Source organism: Mauremys mutica, chromosome 8 (genome assembly GCF_020497125.1).
Source record: "Mauremys mutica isolate MM-2020 ecotype Southern chromosome 8, ASM2049712v1, whole genome shotgun sequence".
Taxonomy (NCBI): domain Eukaryota; kingdom Metazoa; phylum Chordata; order Testudines; family Geoemydidae; genus Mauremys; species Mauremys mutica.
The window spans coordinates 74318876-74336928 of NC_059079.1; the positions used below are offsets into that span (position 1 = coordinate 74318876).

At 50.0% G+C, this 18053-nt stretch overlaps 1 protein-coding gene across 5 annotated transcripts; it reads right to left on the reverse strand.

The window, feature by feature from the left end:
* Positions 1-172: 172 nt before the first annotated feature.
* TMCO6 (transmembrane and coiled-coil domains 6) lies at positions 173-16780 on the reverse strand. Of its 5 annotated transcripts, none has more exons than XM_045026625.1 (12): positions 14180-14321; positions 12603-12727; positions 12202-12311; positions 10412-10595; positions 8003-8107; positions 7281-7366; positions 6277-6393; positions 4943-5054; positions 4642-4822; positions 2458-2552; positions 938-1105; positions 173-463 (listed from the first exon to the last, which is right to left on the reverse strand). In XM_045026625.1, exons 1-12 carry the CDS (start codon positions 14319-14321, stop codon positions 293-295), a joined length of 1596 nt encoding a protein of 531 aa, XP_044882560.1. In that variant the 3' UTR covers positions 173-292. The 5 variants fall into 5 exon arrangements, with proteins under 5 accessions (XP_044882560.1, XP_044882557.1, XP_044882556.1 ...); XM_045026622.1 differs by lacking the exon at positions 14180-14321 and adding an exon at positions 16476-16780 and having other exon boundaries at positions 175-463; XM_045026621.1 differs by having other exon boundaries at positions 175-463; positions 14271-14518.
* Between the last annotated feature and the right edge of the window lie 1273 nt (positions 16781-18053).

The window sequence follows — 18053 nt, forward strand, 5'->3', positions numbered from 1 at the left end:
TGCTGTGCTGGAGGGAGGGTGCCTTTATGGAGAAGGGTGAGCTAACCTCTGGCAGTCTGTGGGCTTGTTATGGCTGCCATTCTCTAGGGAACCATCCCGTAGACTTTCCAGACAGCTGGGGGGCAGTAAAATCAGCTGGCACTGTCCTATTAGGGCTTGGCTTCACGCTATGACAGCAGAGGGCACAATGTAAAACAGTTTATTAAATTCCAAAATAACTTCTCACTGTACAAAGTCCATGGGATAGAATTAGTGCAAATGGGAAGGGAAGCAGGAGTGGATGCCGCGTGGTCTAGGAGGAGGGCAGTACAGCAGCTGAGGCACCGGCACAGGAGATCAGAGAGGCTGCAGCTGGCTGGAGGTATGTCTCGCTGAGTGCCCTCACTCGCTCCTGGAGTTGGGGGTTGTCCTGGTGCTGTTCTAGGGCCTGCAGTCCTGCTTGGCTGAGAAAGTCGTCAGCAGCCTGTTCCAGGACAGACAGCAGATTAGAGCTAGGCCCAGCCTAATGAAGGCAGCTGAGCAACCCAGTGGATCTAGTTCTCCATGGTCTCTATCATAGAACCCATCATGCCTGATTCTTGGGAAAGGGGCTGAAGGATTAATTTCTAATGCACCTCCTCCCCCACGACCTAGGTGAAATGCTCAGACTAATAGTTGACGTAATAGTTTCAGCTTCTCCCCATTTTAGAACCCTGGGGCCTGAGGTTATCGGTCCCTGCAGTGCTGGGTTGAGGCACAGCAAAGTTCCCATAGACTGTGCTCTTCCCGCTCTTTGGATACAGAGAGGCCTTGAGGGAGCAGGGTTCCCCCTGGCATCTTTCCACAGCATAACCTCTTAATTTCCCCACTCAGGTTAGGAGGTAGCTGTTAGTTTACCACCGTAGTTCCCTGGCCACTGCACAATGCAGGGAAACCGGAGGCCTGAACTGAGCCCTACCTCTGGCAGGTGCAGGAAGAGGAGATGTAGCAGCTCTAGACTCTGGCCCACCACCTGGGCATCGGAAAGAGCAAGGGTGCTGAGCAGTGAGGGCAGCACAGCCTTCTGATGCAGCTGGTGGCAGTAGGCAGGGCCCTTCTCAGCGATGTTACACAGCACAGTCAGAGCCTAGAGAGGGAGCTGGCATGAGTATCCCAAACTGCGTGGCTCAGTAACTGACACCCGGGGAACTGATGTTACTGAGGTTGGTCACATTTTTTATTGACTAGCAACAACTATCTGTCACAGTCCTGTATGTCTCCCTGCTGCAGGATGGTGCAGTCTGGGTAACTCCACCTCCTGGGAGGACATAGAGAGAAGCAGGAAATGCTGTCACCCCTTCGAAGGAGACAGCCCTGACCTGTGGTACAGCAAACCTTTGAAGGTGGAGATTAGCATGCTAGAACTCCACTCTGCGTGGCTCTAGGGCAGGGCGAGATGAGCTTTCTGAGCAGGTGACAACCCTGCTGAGGCCATGCAGAGTCTGCTACTTGTGCTTAGCATGGGGCTTGGTACACTGGCAGGTATCCCTGTGCCCAGAGTCACTCTGTGCTGGAGCTGCCTGCCAGGCTGGGTTGCACAAAGGCCTGAGGGTTATCTCCCTGCAGGCTTCGTGGGGAGCCATGGCAGTCTCCTGCCAGCAGAACACACTAGAGCAGGGCAATAGCTAGCTACTAGTTCAGGTGTTCTCTATTTAAGCACAGGCTGGTCCAGGCCTTTCCCTCACTGAGCCTGCTGGAAAGGCAGAGTATGCAGCAGCTTCTGTTGGCGTTCAAGAAGCTTTGAAAGTGCTTCCTTAAAAATCCCTTCACATGTACTTGTCTTGAACTGGCTGCCTCCAAGCCCGAGTGCTGGCAGTGCTAGATCCCGATTGCTCCTTTTACCTGCACTGCATTAGGGTGTCTTCCTCTTTCACTGCTTGGATTTTGAAGCATCTTTCAGTTGGTCTACACTAGCTTTCTTACCAGAGGAAGTTCAGCGGCTGCTCTCATCTGGACCAGTCCCCTTCAGAGCAAGAAGGCACTTGACTCCCTGCGGCAATGGCTTATTATCCACTGGCATATTAGGAGACTAGAACCTGGGCAGGCAGCTCCCCTCATATTCTTCCAACTCCTCCCATGATGACACACAAGTTGGGATGAGGAAGAGCATTTCAGTGGGCTCCAAACCCTCCCAGGGCAGGATGCAGTCAGAGCCCCCATAAGCAGGCATGCATACAGAGTCTAATAAGGAATGGGGGAGGAGACTGTCTTTAAAAAGAACCAACTAGGACAGAGGTAAATTAACTAGGTGAGGTGTTGGGTACTTACCTCACCCTTATCGTGGGCTGATAAAACCTTTGACATGCACATGGACCTCCCATGTACAGGGCCCAACCACAGGAGCACAATCCCTTCCAGTGGCTCCTACCTGTCACCAGAGGCCCAGAAAACTGACTGCTCTAGAGAACATAATATCCCATGTAGTGAGAGATTCCCTACCAGCAGGGTCACCATCCGGGAACAGGACAAGAGCTGCAGGAGGGCTGGGAGCAGGTCCAGTGTGAGCACGGCAGAGCAGAAGATGGGCTCATCAGCTGGGAAGATCAGGAGACAAAGGTATTAAGGAAACCCAAACATTACTGAGAAAGGGCCTTCTAGACGAGGCGCCTCTGCTTTCAGCAGCTCCCATGGGCCTGGAGCAGCGATCTGTGGCCAGTGGGAGCTGTGATCGGCCAGACCTGCGGACGGGGCAGGTAAACACACCGGCCCGGCCTGTCAGGGGCTTTCCCTACGCAAGCGGTGACCCCTGTTTGAGAAACCCTGGTGTAGGACCATGCACTGACTGAGGTAGAGAAGTGGAGGGTTTGCTGCTATATATAAGGAGAGACTCTACATAAGAATGGCCATCTGGGGTCAGACCAATGGTCCACCTAGCCCAGTATCCTGTCTTCCAACAGTGGCCAATGCCAGGTGTTTCAGAACGAATAAACAGAACAGGCAATTATTAGTGATTCATCCGGTCCCAGTTTCTGGCAATCAGAGGTTTAGGGACACCCAGAGCATGGGGTTGCAACCCTGACAATCCTGGTTAATAGCCATTGATGGACCTGTCCTTCATGAATCTAATTCCTTTTTGAACCCCGTTATACTTTTGGCCTTCACAACATCCCCTGGCAATCAGTTCCACAGACTGACTATGTGTTGTGTGAAGAAGTGCTTCCTTATGTTTGTTTTAAACCTGCTGCCTATTCATTTCATTGGGTGATCCCCAATTCTTGTGTGTTATGAAGGCGTAAATAACATTGCCTTATTAACTTTCTCCACACCAATCATGATTTTATAGACTTCTATCGGATTCCCCTTACTCATCTCTTTTCTAAGCTCCTCATGTGGAAGCTGTTCTATACCCCTAATCATTTCTGTTGCCATTCTCTGTACAGTTTCCAATTCTGGGGCAACCAGAACTGCACACAATATATAAGGGGTGTGTGTACCACTGATTTATATAATGGCATGATATTCTCTGTCTTATCTATCCCTTTCCTAATGGTTCCCTATTGTTAGAGTTTTTGATTGCTGCTGCACACTGAGCTGATGTTTTCGGAGAACTATCCATGACGACTCCAATGGATGACTCTTGAATGGTAACAGTTAATTTAGACCCCTCATTTTGTATGTGTAGTTGGGATTATTTTTTCCAGTGTGCATTACTTTGCACGTATCGATACTGAATTTCATCTGCCATTTTTTTCCCCAGTCACCTCATTTTATGAGATCCCTTTGCAACTTCTCGCAGTCAGCTTTGGACTTAGCTATTTTGAGTAATTTTGTATCGTTTTCAAACTTTGCCACCTCACTGTTTACCCCCTATTTCTAGATCATTTATGAATATGTTGAACAGCACTGGTCCCAGTACAAATCCTTAGTGGAGCCTGCAGTTTACCTCTCTCCACTGTGAAAACTGACCATTTATTCCTACCCTTTGTTTCCTGTCTTTTAACAGTTACTGATCCATGAGAGGATCTTCCCTCTTATCCCATGACTGCTTACTTCGCCTAAGAGCCTATGGTGTGGGACCCTTGTCAAAGGCTTTCTGAAAATCCAAGTAGACTATGCCACCCGGATCACACTTGTTCACATGCTTGTTGACTTCCTCAAAGAATTCTAATAGAGTGGTGAGGCATGATTTTCCTTTACAAAAGCCATGTTATTATCAGGTTCATCTACGTTGGAAGGGAGCGCCATGCAGTCTCATATCTAGCATACCACCCAGAACATGTCGGAGATGGATGAACTTGTGAGTGGCCAAGGAGAGGAACTCGAGAACTGGGGAGCACTGGGATGATGAAGTGGGTAGTAAGATAACACCTGTGTTTTCTGTTCTGCCTATGGGTGTTATCTTATGTCTCCCGAATTAAGACTCTGGCGTGCCCTTCCTGCATGAGTCTAGTCCTAGCCCAATGATGAGCCGTAGCAGCACCATAAGTTCTGTTTCAACGTCTCTTTGGCGCTCTGTCCCTTCTCAGAGGCAATCTACAAAAAATGTGAGTCTCCCTGACTTTGATTTGAGGCAAGTCCCAGAAACCCCACCCATCAGCTATGTTAGTCACTCTATTCCTGTAGCACGTTCTAGGAGAATTCCTATTAGGTGCTATGCCTAGCCAGGGTGCATAGGAAAGTCACCTGTGAGGTTGTTGAGAAGCCAGAGACACTCCTGCACTAGGAATGGGTGCTGCTGGAGGAAGTACTGCATGAAGAGAAACAAAGCCACCAAGAGTCGCTCATCCTGGATCTGCACTTTGCAGCCCTCTGTCTCATCCTCCGCAAGCAGGTTGCTGAGACATCGCAGCACGGGACAGATAAGCTGAAACGGTAAGAACAGCAACATGAGGCATTCCCCCTCATGCACAGTAATGCTTCAGACAGCAGGGGTCTGGAGCGTGGCACTGCTGAGCAGCCAAGGCCCTCTACAGCCTCTACTTACCAACTCCAGGCCCTCGGTAGCTGCTTTTGACATCATGGAAGCCAGTTCCAGCAAGAGCAGCACCAGGGTTGACACGATCCCCTGGGAGATTAACAGCATGTTGTTCACATGGCTATGAAGGGAAAGGAACATTACAGGAACAGTGAATTCAAGGAGCAAACCCAAAACCAGCCAGCACCACTCACCCTGCTCATGTCCATGCACCAGTTGGTTTGGCTGGAGCCTCAGCTAAAAGATTGGGGGTAGCATTGTTTCACACTCTCTCAAGTTGACATTGACAGAAGGGGTTTTGCTCTGATTCTATAGAGCAGGTCCCCTGAGGGCAGCAGCTAACTCTGGAACATTTCAGCCTAAAAGGGGAACGTTTCAGAAAGGGAAAAGCATGTGGAAACAGAGGATTATAGCTGTCTGGGGGTATCCACGCCTCACACTGTGCTTCCCTTTGCAAGACAGAATTTGCCAAGTGTGGCAAGCTATCATGTGACAGTGCAACCCAAGATTGCTGATTGCGGCCAGGAGGAGGACAGGGCAAGAGCCTCATCTCAAGCCAACCCCAGGCAACAGATTACAAAAGCAACAGCTTCAAGATTACATGCACCTGGTGGGCCTGGGCCATGAGGGCAGACAGGTGGAGGCTAGGAAGCTCAAGGGAGAGGACAGCTTCATAGAGCTGCAGAATCACTGGAATAGGAACAGTCTCTAGTTCAATGTCAATAACACGAGACTGGGTGTGCCATAGAGTACAAGGCCAGCAGTGACCACCAGACTGTCTAGTCTGACCCCTGAATACCACAGGTCACCCCCAGCACCCACACACTAAACCCAGCAGCCAAAATTCGTCCCCAGGAGACTTGACTATTATGTGCCACAGGCAGAGAACAGGAGGGACTAAGGTGCACCAGTGCCCAAGGCCCCCACAATGGCAGGGAAATGATTAAGTGAGATATACTCAGAGAATGCTAGCAGGTGACCCATAGCCCACACTGGGTGAAATCCCCCCAGGGTCACTGCCAACCTGTCCTCAGCAATCTCGCAAATTGAGGCCAGTAACAGGGTTGAGAACTGATGGGTCCCAACTGCAGTGGATAGAGCCATGCACACACAAGAGACAACCCCCAATGACACTCAGCTCTCCCTCCAAGGTCTCCCCAAGGGACTGAGAGAGGGTTACACAGAGTGAGGTAGCCTCTGAGCTAAAGCAACTGGCTAAGGATACTAAGGAGCAGCTCTTTCTGTTCCCAAACACCAGGGATCGGGATCCTGCCTTCTTCCATGGGTCTGGAAAGCCCCAGGCAGCTTTGAGGAGCTAGACAGTAAGTACTAAATGCATTTACCTACACACAATGTAATGAAGACACCAAGCAAACTCCACAGCGACTCCCATTCCCAGCTCCAGGTTGGAGCTAATCAATCGAAGCATGTGCTGGGGGAGAACTGAGTCCAGAACCAAGCTGGGGCCAGAAAGAAGAGTTAAGAGAAACATGGATTTTAAAGAGGGATGAAGCAAGAGTACAAGTAACACTGCCATATGTGGGGCAAAAGCCCGGGCTGTCTGGTGAGGGTAACTGTACCGCTCTCCCCAGAGCTGTTCAAGTTTAACACCCTCAGTGCGCTTCCAAAGCCCCAAATGGGAGAGACTCCACCAACGGAGGACAGACCCAGAAAACATGCCCACCAAGGCAATGCTCAGAGAACTGGGCAGGTTCCATTAGGTAAGGGGAGATGTGAGATCTGTTGGTAAATATGTACCAAGATATTCCTGTTTGTCAACGAGGCCAGAACTCGAATAACATGAAAGGAGTCGGTCCAGTTCCTGTGGGGGGTCAAGCATCTAGCATCGACAACCTCACAGCTGGCACTAATCAACCCCCTCATTAGCAGGCTCTGCAGAGAGGCCTCGGCGCCTCAACTTGCCTCATTCCTAGACACAGTCCTTCCCAGGCAAGGCAGAGGAACCTCAGCAGTTGTTGTGGGGGTGACTTGCACTGATGCTGCCCATGCTAGAATACATGGGGGCAGATGGCCTCAGTCTCCAGGGCTGTCAAGCCAACTCCTTTCAGCAGCACTAAAATCAATAGGAAGAAGTGTCCAGAGTATTTCTCTGTTGGCCCCCTTGGTTTCATGCAGCCTCTTACGGTTACTGAAAGCTGATTAGCTGAGGGGTCAGGGAAAAGTGCCCTAATCTGTACAAAACCTCAGTGTCCTTGCCAGGGTTCTGCTCCGGCATATTAATGTCACAGAGATAACGTGCCAGGAGGATGCTAACTGACCCTGGCATGCAAATGCTGTGCTCAGCCACGTGCCCTGTCCAGATGGAAGGTGAGGGAGTGATGCTTACGGCATGATCTTGGTGGGAGCTTCCCTGGCCTGCAGGAGCTGCGACAGGACGTAGCCCAGGCCTTCCAGCACTGCCACATGAGGGGACTGAAATCAAAGAGCACAAGGCTGAGCCACTAGAACAAACCCAAGTATCAGAGGGGAGCCTTGTTAGTCTATCCACAAAAACAACGAGGAGTCCTCGTTGGTTTTTTAGAACAAACCCAGCAGGAGTCAGCGGTGAAAGGGGGAAGGACGGTGCCTACAAAATAACTCAACGTAAAGCAGAGAGGCTGAACTTGGTCTCACCGCAGCTCCATGCAGAGGGAGCTAGTTTGAAATATGTACATGTGATGGCCAAGCCATTTCTCTGAGTCTCCAGGACGCCCAGAAAGCTCACAAGGCAGACTTGCCTGTGATCGCTTGTGATTAAGAGACAGAGCGATCTAGCCAGGGAAGAGCACAAAAACCATGTCAGCCACCATCAGAATGTTACCCCAGGAAATTAAAACTGTATATAGCAGTGCACATGGCATATGCCCAGCTGCACCCGCAACTGGGCTCAGCTCTCTGCAGAGTGTCCTCTGCACATGGCCTGCCCTGTGACAGGAAGAGAAGCTGTGCCATTCATACAAGCTCTTAGTGACTATACTAAGCCACTAATTCAAGAATGCAGGGAAATACCCCCTCCTGCTTGGCAAGGCTTGTAGGAAGAGCCGGAGATAGGCTAGCTGGGTCACTCACCTGGATACAGGATGCCAGGGCTGGAATAATGCCTTGAGGTAAAAGCTGCTTCCTCACTGCGTCACTCTCCACTGCCAAGTTCCCCAGTGTGTACAAACACAGTTCCTAAAACACAGACGTAGGAGACCACAGTCACGCTCCCTATGTGCCACAAGTGCCCCGCCAGTCCAACCAGATGAGAGTGTCCCCTACTGGCATTAGGGAGATATTGCCACTAGAGAGCAACAAACAGCACCTTGAGATGCATGGATGCTGCACTAATGGCAAGAGAGATGTGATTTCCAGGACTAGCAGAACCAGAGGATCTAATGCTAACTGAGTCCCTTTACCTAGCACAGCTTTCCCTGCTTGTGCAGGAGGCTCCTGGCTAGCTAGACACAGGCACACAAATGTAGTCCATCTGAGGGTCATACTAGCAACAACAAGAACCCAAAGGACATACTTGCTGGAGCAAGGTGTAGCTACCCTCCTCTGCAATATAGGAACACAGGGACTGCCAGATGGGCTGGGGCGGCTCTACGAATTCTGCTGCCCCAAGCAGGGCGGCGCACCGCGCCGCTCGCGCGGCCGGGCGCCGGTCCCGCGCCTCTGCAGGACGTCCCGCAGACGTGGCGCTGGTCCCGCGCCTACGGTGGAGCTTCCGCAGGCATGCCTGCGGGAGGTCCACACGAGCCGCGGGACCAGCGCACCCGCCGCAGTCATGCCTGAGGGAGGTCCGGTCGTCCCGCGGCTCCGTTGGACCTCCCGCAGGCATGACTGCGGAAGGTCCGCCGGACCCGCCTGCCGCCCTGCCGGCAAAAGGCTGCCCCAAGCGCGCGCTTGGCGCGCTGGGGTCTGGAGCCGGCCCTGCAGATGGGTCAGACTCAAGGTCCATTTAATCCAGCCTCCTCTCACTGACAGTACCCAGTGCCAGATGCTTCAGACATGATGATTCAGAGGAAGGGGCAAATAGGGAGGTAAATGTGGGATAATCTGTCCCATATGAAGGTCTCACTTCAACCCACAATAGCTAGAGTCTGACTTAAACCCTGAAGAGCTAGTGGGTTTTTTATCCCTTCCAAGACTTTGTTTGCATTAACTTCGGATATTCTTGTCAGCCATATGACTGTCCAAACCCTCTTTGAATCTTATTGGTTTCCTGGCCACAATGACATCCTGTGGCAGTGAGTTGCAGTCTGATCACACACTGAGTGAAGAAGTATTTCCTTTCTCAGTTTGGAATTTGCCACCTTTAATTCAGTTTCATTAAGTGTCCCCTTGTTCTTGTATTATGAGACAGGGAAAACAGAAGTCCCCAATCTGCCTTCTTTAAACCATTCATTCTTTTATAGATTTTTATCTTGTTCCCTCTTATTTGTCTCCTCTCTAAAGTAACAATCCCAGTCATTCCAATCTCTCTTCACAGGAGAGTTTTTCCAGCACATAAGCATTCTCATCGCCCTTCTCTGAGCCCCCCTTATTCTGCTACATACTTTCCGAAACGGGGGGCCAGTTCTGCATACAGTCTCCAGCTAAGGCTATACCATCCATTTCTATAACATTTGATTATTTTCTGGATTATTCTCTATCCCACTTCTACTACATTGTAACATCCTGCTTGCTTTTTGCACTGCAGCTACACATTCACTAGCTGTCTTCATTGCACTGTCTGTCCTTTTGCTGATCTGATAGTTAATTTAGACCCCTGTGAGATGTGTGAGGAGTATACATTTCCCCGCTCCAATGAGCATTACTTTGCCTTTATCCACACTGCTCTTCACCTGTCTTGTGTTGCCAATCACCTAGCTTGGTTAAGTCCCACACAGTCTTATCGGGACTTGACTAACCTCAATAGCTTTGTGTCACCTGCACATTTTGCAACATCACTGTTCACCCCTCTTTCCAGTGCATTAATAAATATATTAAACCATATCAGACCTAACATGGAACCATGAGGCACTTGGCTGTCAACCTTTGCCATCATGAAAACTGACCATTTATTCCTACTCTTCATTTCCTGTCATTTAGCCCATTTTTGATCCAAGACAATACTTTGCCATTTACCCCTGATTATTTAGCTTCTTTAGTAGCCTCTTATGAAGGGCTTTGTCAAAAGCCTTTTGAAAGCCTAAATACATTGTGTCAAGCAGTTCTCTTTTATCCATTGTACAGATGCATCTCACAGAGCCTACAGGGCCATTGTTCTACCTTCAGCCAGGCCATTGACTGGAGCATTGAGGAGCACCTATAGTCTCCACAAGATGGAGCTCTGTCCTGAAGAGGAGGGCAACTGCAGGGCTCTATTGGAGACCTTTGTGAGCTGCATCTGGCCAATGGGCTACATTTTGCCCACTCAATCTCAGAAGTCCAACCACTAATGAAAGCCCAGCAGATGCAAGAACAATGGAGAAACACAGGCCCGCATCTTACTGTGAATTCTACACTGTGTCCTGAGAGATAGGTCAGGAGATAGGAGGTTGATGGCAAACACGCCTCAGCCACAGCAGGGTCACTGGAGTGTGAGAGTTCGTGCAGACAGCGAGCTGCCTCCATCTGTACATTGGCCAAGCTGCTGGTGAAGAGCCCAATTAGGACCTGCATGCTGCCCTCCAACCTGTAAAAGCAAAACAGGACATTGTTTCTTTCTGCTGCGCCCCCCCACCCTTCCCCAAAACACACACACACTCCTCCTACCCTGATGTCCCAGGGTTGGGAGGGCAAGTTGTCTCTCAGGGACCAGGCACTAAAAACCTGCCCAGTTCATGGGCTGGCCTAGCCATTCCTCAGACCACTTGACTTGAAAGGGCCAGGTTAATTCCTGCTCTCACATCTCTGACTTCACTGCAGTTACACAGGGCCCAGTGTTTGGATATTGACTTTGGGTATGTCTACACTACCCACCGGATTGGCGGGTAGCGATCGGTTTATCGGGAATCGATATATCGCATCTCATCTAGACGCGATATATCGATCCCCAAATGCGCTCCCGTCGACTCCGGAACTCCACCAGAGCGAGTGGCGGTAGCGGAGTCGACGGGGGGAGTCGCGGCCGTCAATCCCGCGCCGTGAGGATGGGAGGTAAGTCGAAATAAGATATTTCGACTTCAGCTACGCTATTCACGTAGCTGAAGTTATGTATCTTACATCGACCCCGCCCCCTAGTGTAGACCAGGCCTTTGTCCCACTTCTTTTACAATATTTTCTCTTTTTCCTCCCCACTCCCCCTTTCCTGTCTTTAAGCAGCCAAATTTGCTGACTTCTGAAGTCACTTTGCCACCACTATGTGGCATGGCAGAGAGCCTAACAAAGCTGTCCCTGACCAGCCAGAAGGATACTGCAAAGCCAGACAGCTCTGCCTATAAGAACATGAGCAGAATGAAGCCTCAAGCAAACCACGCAGACTGGAGAGTACAGCACACAGCTCTCTCGAGCACAGTGAAGAGCCTTGTAGGAATCCTATGTAATATATTTCCTTGATCAAAATCAGGTAAAGTCAAGTCCTGCAAGCTCTCAGCCTCCTTTTGTCAGTCTAGAGCGGCTACGTCCAGCTTTCCCCCCAAACTCCCTCTGTTCCAGTGGGACGCTCCCAGCTCAGTCTCATCCGCAACCCAGCAGAGCACAAAGGCATACAGGCCAGGCTATCTAGGGCGCTGTCCCACATAACATGAGCTTTTCTCTCAGTGGGAAAAGGAACTGGTCAAAGAAAAAAAAGGGATGGAGACATTTTCTAATGCAGATATGTGAGCCACACTCCCAACCACAGCAAAATTTCCCACATCACAGAAATAGCCACACCTATCCCTGCTACAGAGGATATGTGGGCCCATCTCCATCTAAGGTATGTCTACACTGGAAACTTCAAAGCGCTGCCGTGGGAACGCTCCCTGGGCAGCACTTTGAAGTGCGAGTGTGGTCACACGCTCTCCTAGCACTCCTGGTAATCCACCTCCATGAGGGGATTAGCTCCCAGCGCTCAGAGTCTGTCTACACTAGCGCTTTAAAGTGCTCAGTCTTCCTGCGCTCAGGGGGGTGATTTTTCACCCCCGAGCCAGCAAGTTAGAGCGCTATAAAATGTAAGCGGAGACAAATCCTAAGTGGATCCACAGCCATGTCCTTGCAATGGCCACTACCAGAGAGGCCCACTGCTAGCTGGAGCCTTTATGAGCACAGACTAGCCATGCCTGGGGCTGGGCATAGCATGGAAGCACAGACTGGCTAACCTCACAAATTTCTGCTGCGTCTCTTTGTGCTGCAGTCCCTTTCGAAGGTGACTCAACAATTTCTTCCTCTCCTCTGTTCCCCTCTGGACATCCCTCAGCAGCTGCAAAATCTGGTAGAAAACAAACAGCTGAGTGGATGTCAAGCACAGCTCCAAGGTAAAAATCACAAGCCTAAAGGCATGATCACTTATGGTCATTCAGGATGCCATGGCACTTTTCTACAGGGTATTGATACTAACCCTGGCACCTAGGTGCTACAACTAAAGCTTATCTAGCAGTTTGTAAAACACTTTGGAATCCAACCAGCTATATAGAGTTCGTATCATCATTATTATTATTATTAACAAAGGCTAGGGCCAGTGAAAACCTAGAACTAGGGACAAATGGTATAAACCTTTCACCTCCTGCTCTGAGAGAGGTTCTGATGCTATCTCCACTCCAGCCTGCCCATCTCCATTCACCAGGCTGTCTTCTCGCAGAAGTCTCTTACTGACCAACTGCTGCTGCCTCCGGGCCTTCCTCAGAGCTGCAAACAAACCAACCTCTGATTACTGACAACAACATGGCTTTCCAGCTCAAGACAAGTTTTCACCCCACCCAAAACACTGCTCTTTTTTGGGGGTGAGGAGAAGCTGCTGTTTGTCTCCTTCTGTGACTGTAAAATCACCTATGCCAGTGTCTAAATGTTTTTTCCCATAAATTATGGGAATTTATGGGAAAAACATCTAGACAATGGCATAGGTGATTTTACACAGATTTATTACAAATAAATAATCTGCGCACAATGGAGTTTGGAGAGATAGGTCTTACGTTGGCCATAGATTTGGGAGCTGCAAGTCAAAGCAAGAGGTGACGATGAGTTGAAGCAGAGGTGGAGCTGAGGCAGTGAAATACATGGAGAGTGTTATAGGGGTAGTAAAAGGCCACTAGGCGTAAGTGGAAAAAATAGTTTGGGGAAGATCTGAACCAAAAAGGAAAACAGAGGAGATGGAGGTGTGTTTGAAGATGCAGCAGAGGCATCTTCTGACTTTGAGACATCCAGGTGAAAGATGCTGAGATGAAGCCACCAGTTTACCTGGTCAAGGCATGAGAGAATTAAATAAAGGTCTATGAGGAAATATAGCTGAGTATCATCAGTGTCAAAGTTGAGCTAGAGAAGGTAGACAAGGAAGCAGGAGAGGGCCAAGAACTGAATCTTTTGGGACTACGAAGAGAAGGAGCTGCTGCCCCTACCAGAGACAGGGACAGAGGGAGTAGTGTGATAATGTAGGAAGTGGAGCCATGACAGCTTCCATTCTATGGACAAATCAAAACCTAGCACGAAAGCAGGCTTTGTTGCACTATTCCCCGAACAAGCCAATGAGAATCAATGACTCCACCAGCTGCAATATCAAGATGGTCTAGAATGAGAATCCAGTAAAAAACTACCTGTGATTCCTAAGGGGGTGGGGGGAAATGAGGGAGAGGAGTAAGAGGACAAGACCCCCTCCCCAGACCTAATTATTGAAACAAATAGACTAGATCTTACCCTAAATGGACACCTCTTCCCCAAAGGCCCATCCCATCCCCACTTCCCAGGAGCATGGCTCAGATCACAGCAGATTTGGCCCCTTTGCAGGGATCAAGACCCTTGTTCCAGACCTAAGCTTGTGGATCAGAGCAGTAGACCCAAGAGAGACAGGTTTCAGAGTGGTAGCCGTGTTAGTCTGTATCAGCAAAAAGAACGAGGAGTACTCGTGGCACCTTAGAGACTTGCTCAAATAAATGTGTTAGTCTCTAAGGTGCCACAAATACTCCTCGTTCTTGAGACCCAAGAGTGTCTCTGTGTCTCAGTCCCTGGCAGTGAGCTGAGTCCCCAGGGGTCTGAACCCCCTTCCCAGAACTGGAGCAACTCCTCTCAGCCCAGATCCCCCTCCCAAGACCCTCCAGACACAAGGATCCAGAGCCAACTGCCCCGAACCGAACCAGCTGCCCGGACCTCCAGAACCGCCCCTTCCCCCCCCAGTGGCTCCTGCAGGGCCCAGCCCGGTTCCCCAGGCCTGGGCCCGGCGGTTCTGTCGGGCCCGGACCTGACTCCTGCTCCCGCCGGCGGGCCCGCAGTTCCTCCAGGCCGCTGGCATCCGGCCGGTACCGGCAGCTCCTCCGGCTCCACATCCCGATCGCGGCCGAGGCGGCGGGTAGGAGCCGCCGCCGGCTCCAGCGAGGAAGATGGCGGCCGGGGACCGCGCGCTTCCGGGAGCCGGGCCCGAGCCGCCACGGTGCTGCGTGTACGGGAGGCCGCGGTCAGAGCGTCCGCAGCAGGCCTAGGGTCCCGGGCTCGGTGGAGATTGGGGCGCGGGTGGTGGGGGCGGGATCGGCGGGAGGGAAGGAGTCAATTGGTGGTAACTGGGGGGCTGGGGGTTCCTGGCATGTCACTGAGGTGGGTCCCGAGGGTGTCAATCTGCGGGATTCCCGGGGGGCTGGGGTTCCTGGCATGTCAGTGAGGGGGGTCCCGAGGGTGTCCCAGGGGGTTGGGGGGCTTGCATGTTTCAGTGAGGGGGTTCCCTGGGGGTCCCCAGAAATTGGGGGACCCCAAATGTCAGTGAGGGGGGTCCCCAGGATGTTTTGGGGTCCTGCCTGTCAGTGATGAGTCTCCAGGGAGTTGGGGATCCCAGGTGTGTTAGTGTTGGGGTTGGGTAACAGTGAGGGGGACTCCTGTTGGGGGCGGTTGGGGGCATTGGGTGTGTCCTGGGGTGTATCAGTTGGGAACAAGGATATCTCAAGAGACGTCCTGTACCTGGTGTTGCCGGCACAAAAGGCCTGAGGCTACAGCAACAGTGATTCGTTGCCCGGAGTGCCTCACTTCAATTAGACACACCAGGGTGGAGAAGCAAAAAAAGTTTATTTGAGATTTTAAAGCACGTGCTCGGAGACACAGAAAGGTCTCAGATCAAGCACACCCCAGACAAGCAGCCCTTTGTCTTTATACATGATTTTAGCTAAGCATGTCTATTACCCCCAATGCCCAGCTCCCCCCTCCCTCCCCCTCTTCTCCCTCCTTTTTAGTTCCCATACAGCAAATACATTATAAAGTAGCAATTACTCTAAACAGGTTAGATCATACTTGGCAAAAAATATATTATCTGGTTAGTAACTTTTCTTGACCGGTCATTCTGTTTCACTCCCTTTAGCCAGGTGCAAGCAGGCTGTATAATTGCCTCCTGGTACTGATAACTAGTTGCCACACATTTCATTCTTTCCATCTAGCCTGTGGGGTTAATTAAAGTTTAAACATGGAAGCGGTTCAGACAGGCAGAGGCCTAATACAGGGAGCCTTCATTGGCACTGTCATTTTCCACCCCTCTGTCAACACTGGGCCATGCCTGGTGCCACCAACAATTCCCTTCTTTGAGAATACTTAACAAACCTTTGGCTGAGTGTTTTCATATACTGTGGACAAAACGTAATTGAGTTTTATGGAACTGGGGCTGTCAATGAGAGGGTACATAGGGACCTTCGGGGCACGGGGGGTACAAAGTTTACGAAGGAGCAGTTAGAGAGATTAAACTCTTGGGCAAAGCAAATTTTCAGGTTTTTATACGTATTTGACTCTAATTTGTTAGGGATTTTTCTTTATTCCGCATGTGCCTGGGGAGAAACGGGAGTTAACGAGAGGAGTGTTTTTATAGCAAAGAGTAACATTGTGGCAAACCCTAGGCCTGGATTCATACTGGGCAAGTGATTCTAAGGCCTAACAATTACAATTCCCCAAATACCCACAAAATTACTACTACTACTAACAAGCAGATTAAAAACAAAAGGGACCAGGCCCACAGGTTAGGCTGGCCCTGTGAAAATAAACACAGCCAACGCTTAGAGTGTTTACGGGGAGTGCGCTGTAACTGTTCAAAGGGGTTACAGGGCATTTCCAGCAGGCCTTACTGTTGCCTGAATAACAGCTTAAGTTCCAGATTGTCGTTGGCAGTTTTTTTTGCAGGTTGGACGGTTTACCGTTTAGGAGCTGGCACTGCTTTTAGACGGGAGTAGTGGATTTAGTTCTTGTATTTTTTGACCTTTGCTGCTGTGTGGGTGATTAGCAGGACGGTGTGAGGTTCCTTTTACTTTTTTTGGAGAGGCTTGTTTTTTCAGGTACGAACGAGAACGGAGTTACCAGGCTGCAGGGAGTGGACAGGGGCATTTAGCGGGAGAGTCTGCAAATTTTTGGTATACCTGTGGAGAGAACAGAGAACAGCAGACAGAGAGCACATGTACTGAGATAAGAAACCGCAGCCTACCTCCCACTTCCCTAACAGAACCGGTGTACCATTTATAGGCCATGCCCTTTTAAACATAATTTTGAAGGGACTAAGCCCTAACCTGCCCTTTGGGAGAGCACGAACTCGGAGCAAAACAAGGGGTAAGGCATCAGGCCACCGAAGAGAAGCCTCTTGGCAGACCTTTGAGAGATGCCGCTTGAGTGTCTGATTAGTACGTTTCACTGCTTTACTGGCCTGTGGTTGCCATGGAGTGTGGAGCTTTTAGGTGATCTGTAGAACATTTGAAATTCCCTGAATGACTTGCGATGTGAAGTGTGTTTCATTGTTAGATTTTATTTACTGGGGGAGTTTAAAGCGAGGAATGATTTTTTTGACAAACTTGAGAGCTACCGTTCTGGCAGTGTTGTTACGGCATGGGAAGGCTTTAGGCCATTCGCTGAATTGATTTACCATGACGAGGAGGTATTTGAACCCTTGGGTTCGGGGGAACTTAGTGAAGTTTACTTGCCACACCAATCCTGGCCCTGGGGTAGGTTTCAGAGTGGCTGGTGGCACTGACACTTCTGGTCGAGGGTTGTTCTTTTGACAGACTAAACACTTAGCCTGTACCTGGGAAGCCAGGGGTTTTAATTCAGAGGTTAGAAAATACTTATTTATAAGCTGGGTGAGAGCCTTCCTTTCAGCGTGAGTGGTTTGATGTAGTTTTTGTAGTACTGGCCGTATTAGGCTTTTAGGTAGGAGGATTTTTTTTTTTGTGGAGTGGAGCCATTTTTTTTTTTCTGGAGCCCAAGGGAGTTGGCCAGATTTTTTTTTTTACGAGAGTACTGAGGGGCTGGGAGCTTACCCACTGATGGGATGAGGGCATGCACATGGGCCTTTTTAGCTTTTAATGGTTCCAGGGTGGCAGCCCGCTTGGCTTTTTTGTTGGCCCTGGCGTTGCCCTTGGCTACGTTTTGGTTTTTTTTTTGATGGGCTTTGCAGTGCACCACTGCTACCTCTGAGGGGAGCTGCACCGCTTTTAGAAGCCGGAGAATTTGTGTTTCATGCTTGACCGGGGACCCCTGAGCTGTAAGCATTTTCCTTTGTTTTTACAGACCAGCGTGAGCATGCAATACCCCAAAAGCATATTTTGAGTTAGTAAAAATATTAACCCGTTTGTCTTTTGCCAGTTTAAGTGCACGGGTTAAGGCTACTAGTTTAGCAAGCTGGGCAGATGTTCCAGCAGGTAAACTTTTTGCTTTCACTGTATTGTAGAGGGTTACAACAGCATAGCCCGCCCTTTTTTGCCCATTTATGACAGCACTGCTTTCATCAGTATACCACTTACAGTTTGCATTTGAGAGCGGTTGATTTTTTAAATTTGGACGGCTGGAGTACTGGGCATTTATGATTTTTAAACAGTCATGTTTCTGCTTTTTTGTTTCTGGTAACATAGTGGCTGGGTTGAGGGAGGGGCAGGTTTGCAGGGTAACTTCAGGATTTTTTAGGAGTTTAGCCTGGTACCGAGCTACCCGAGCCTGCGTGAGCCAGAGACCACCCTTAGTGTTCAGCAGGGCTTGAACCATATGAGGGGTATACACCTGCACAGTTTTTTTC

Bases quoted from the DNA above. Each gene is read 5' to 3' on its own strand.
- TMCO6 (XM_045026625.1), bottom strand. From the start codon at position 14,321: ATGCCAGCGGCCTGGAGGAACTGCGGGCCCGCCGGCGGGAGCAGGAGT. The intron at 7,367-8,002 runs GTGAGTGACCCA...CTTTGATTTCAG, and splicing joins CCCTGGCATCCTGTATCCAG to TCCCCTCATGTGGCAGTGCT. The intron at 6,394-7,280 runs GTAAGCATCACT...TTCTGGCCCCAG, and splicing joins GCTCCCACCAAGATCATGCC to CTTGGTTCTGGACTCAGTTC.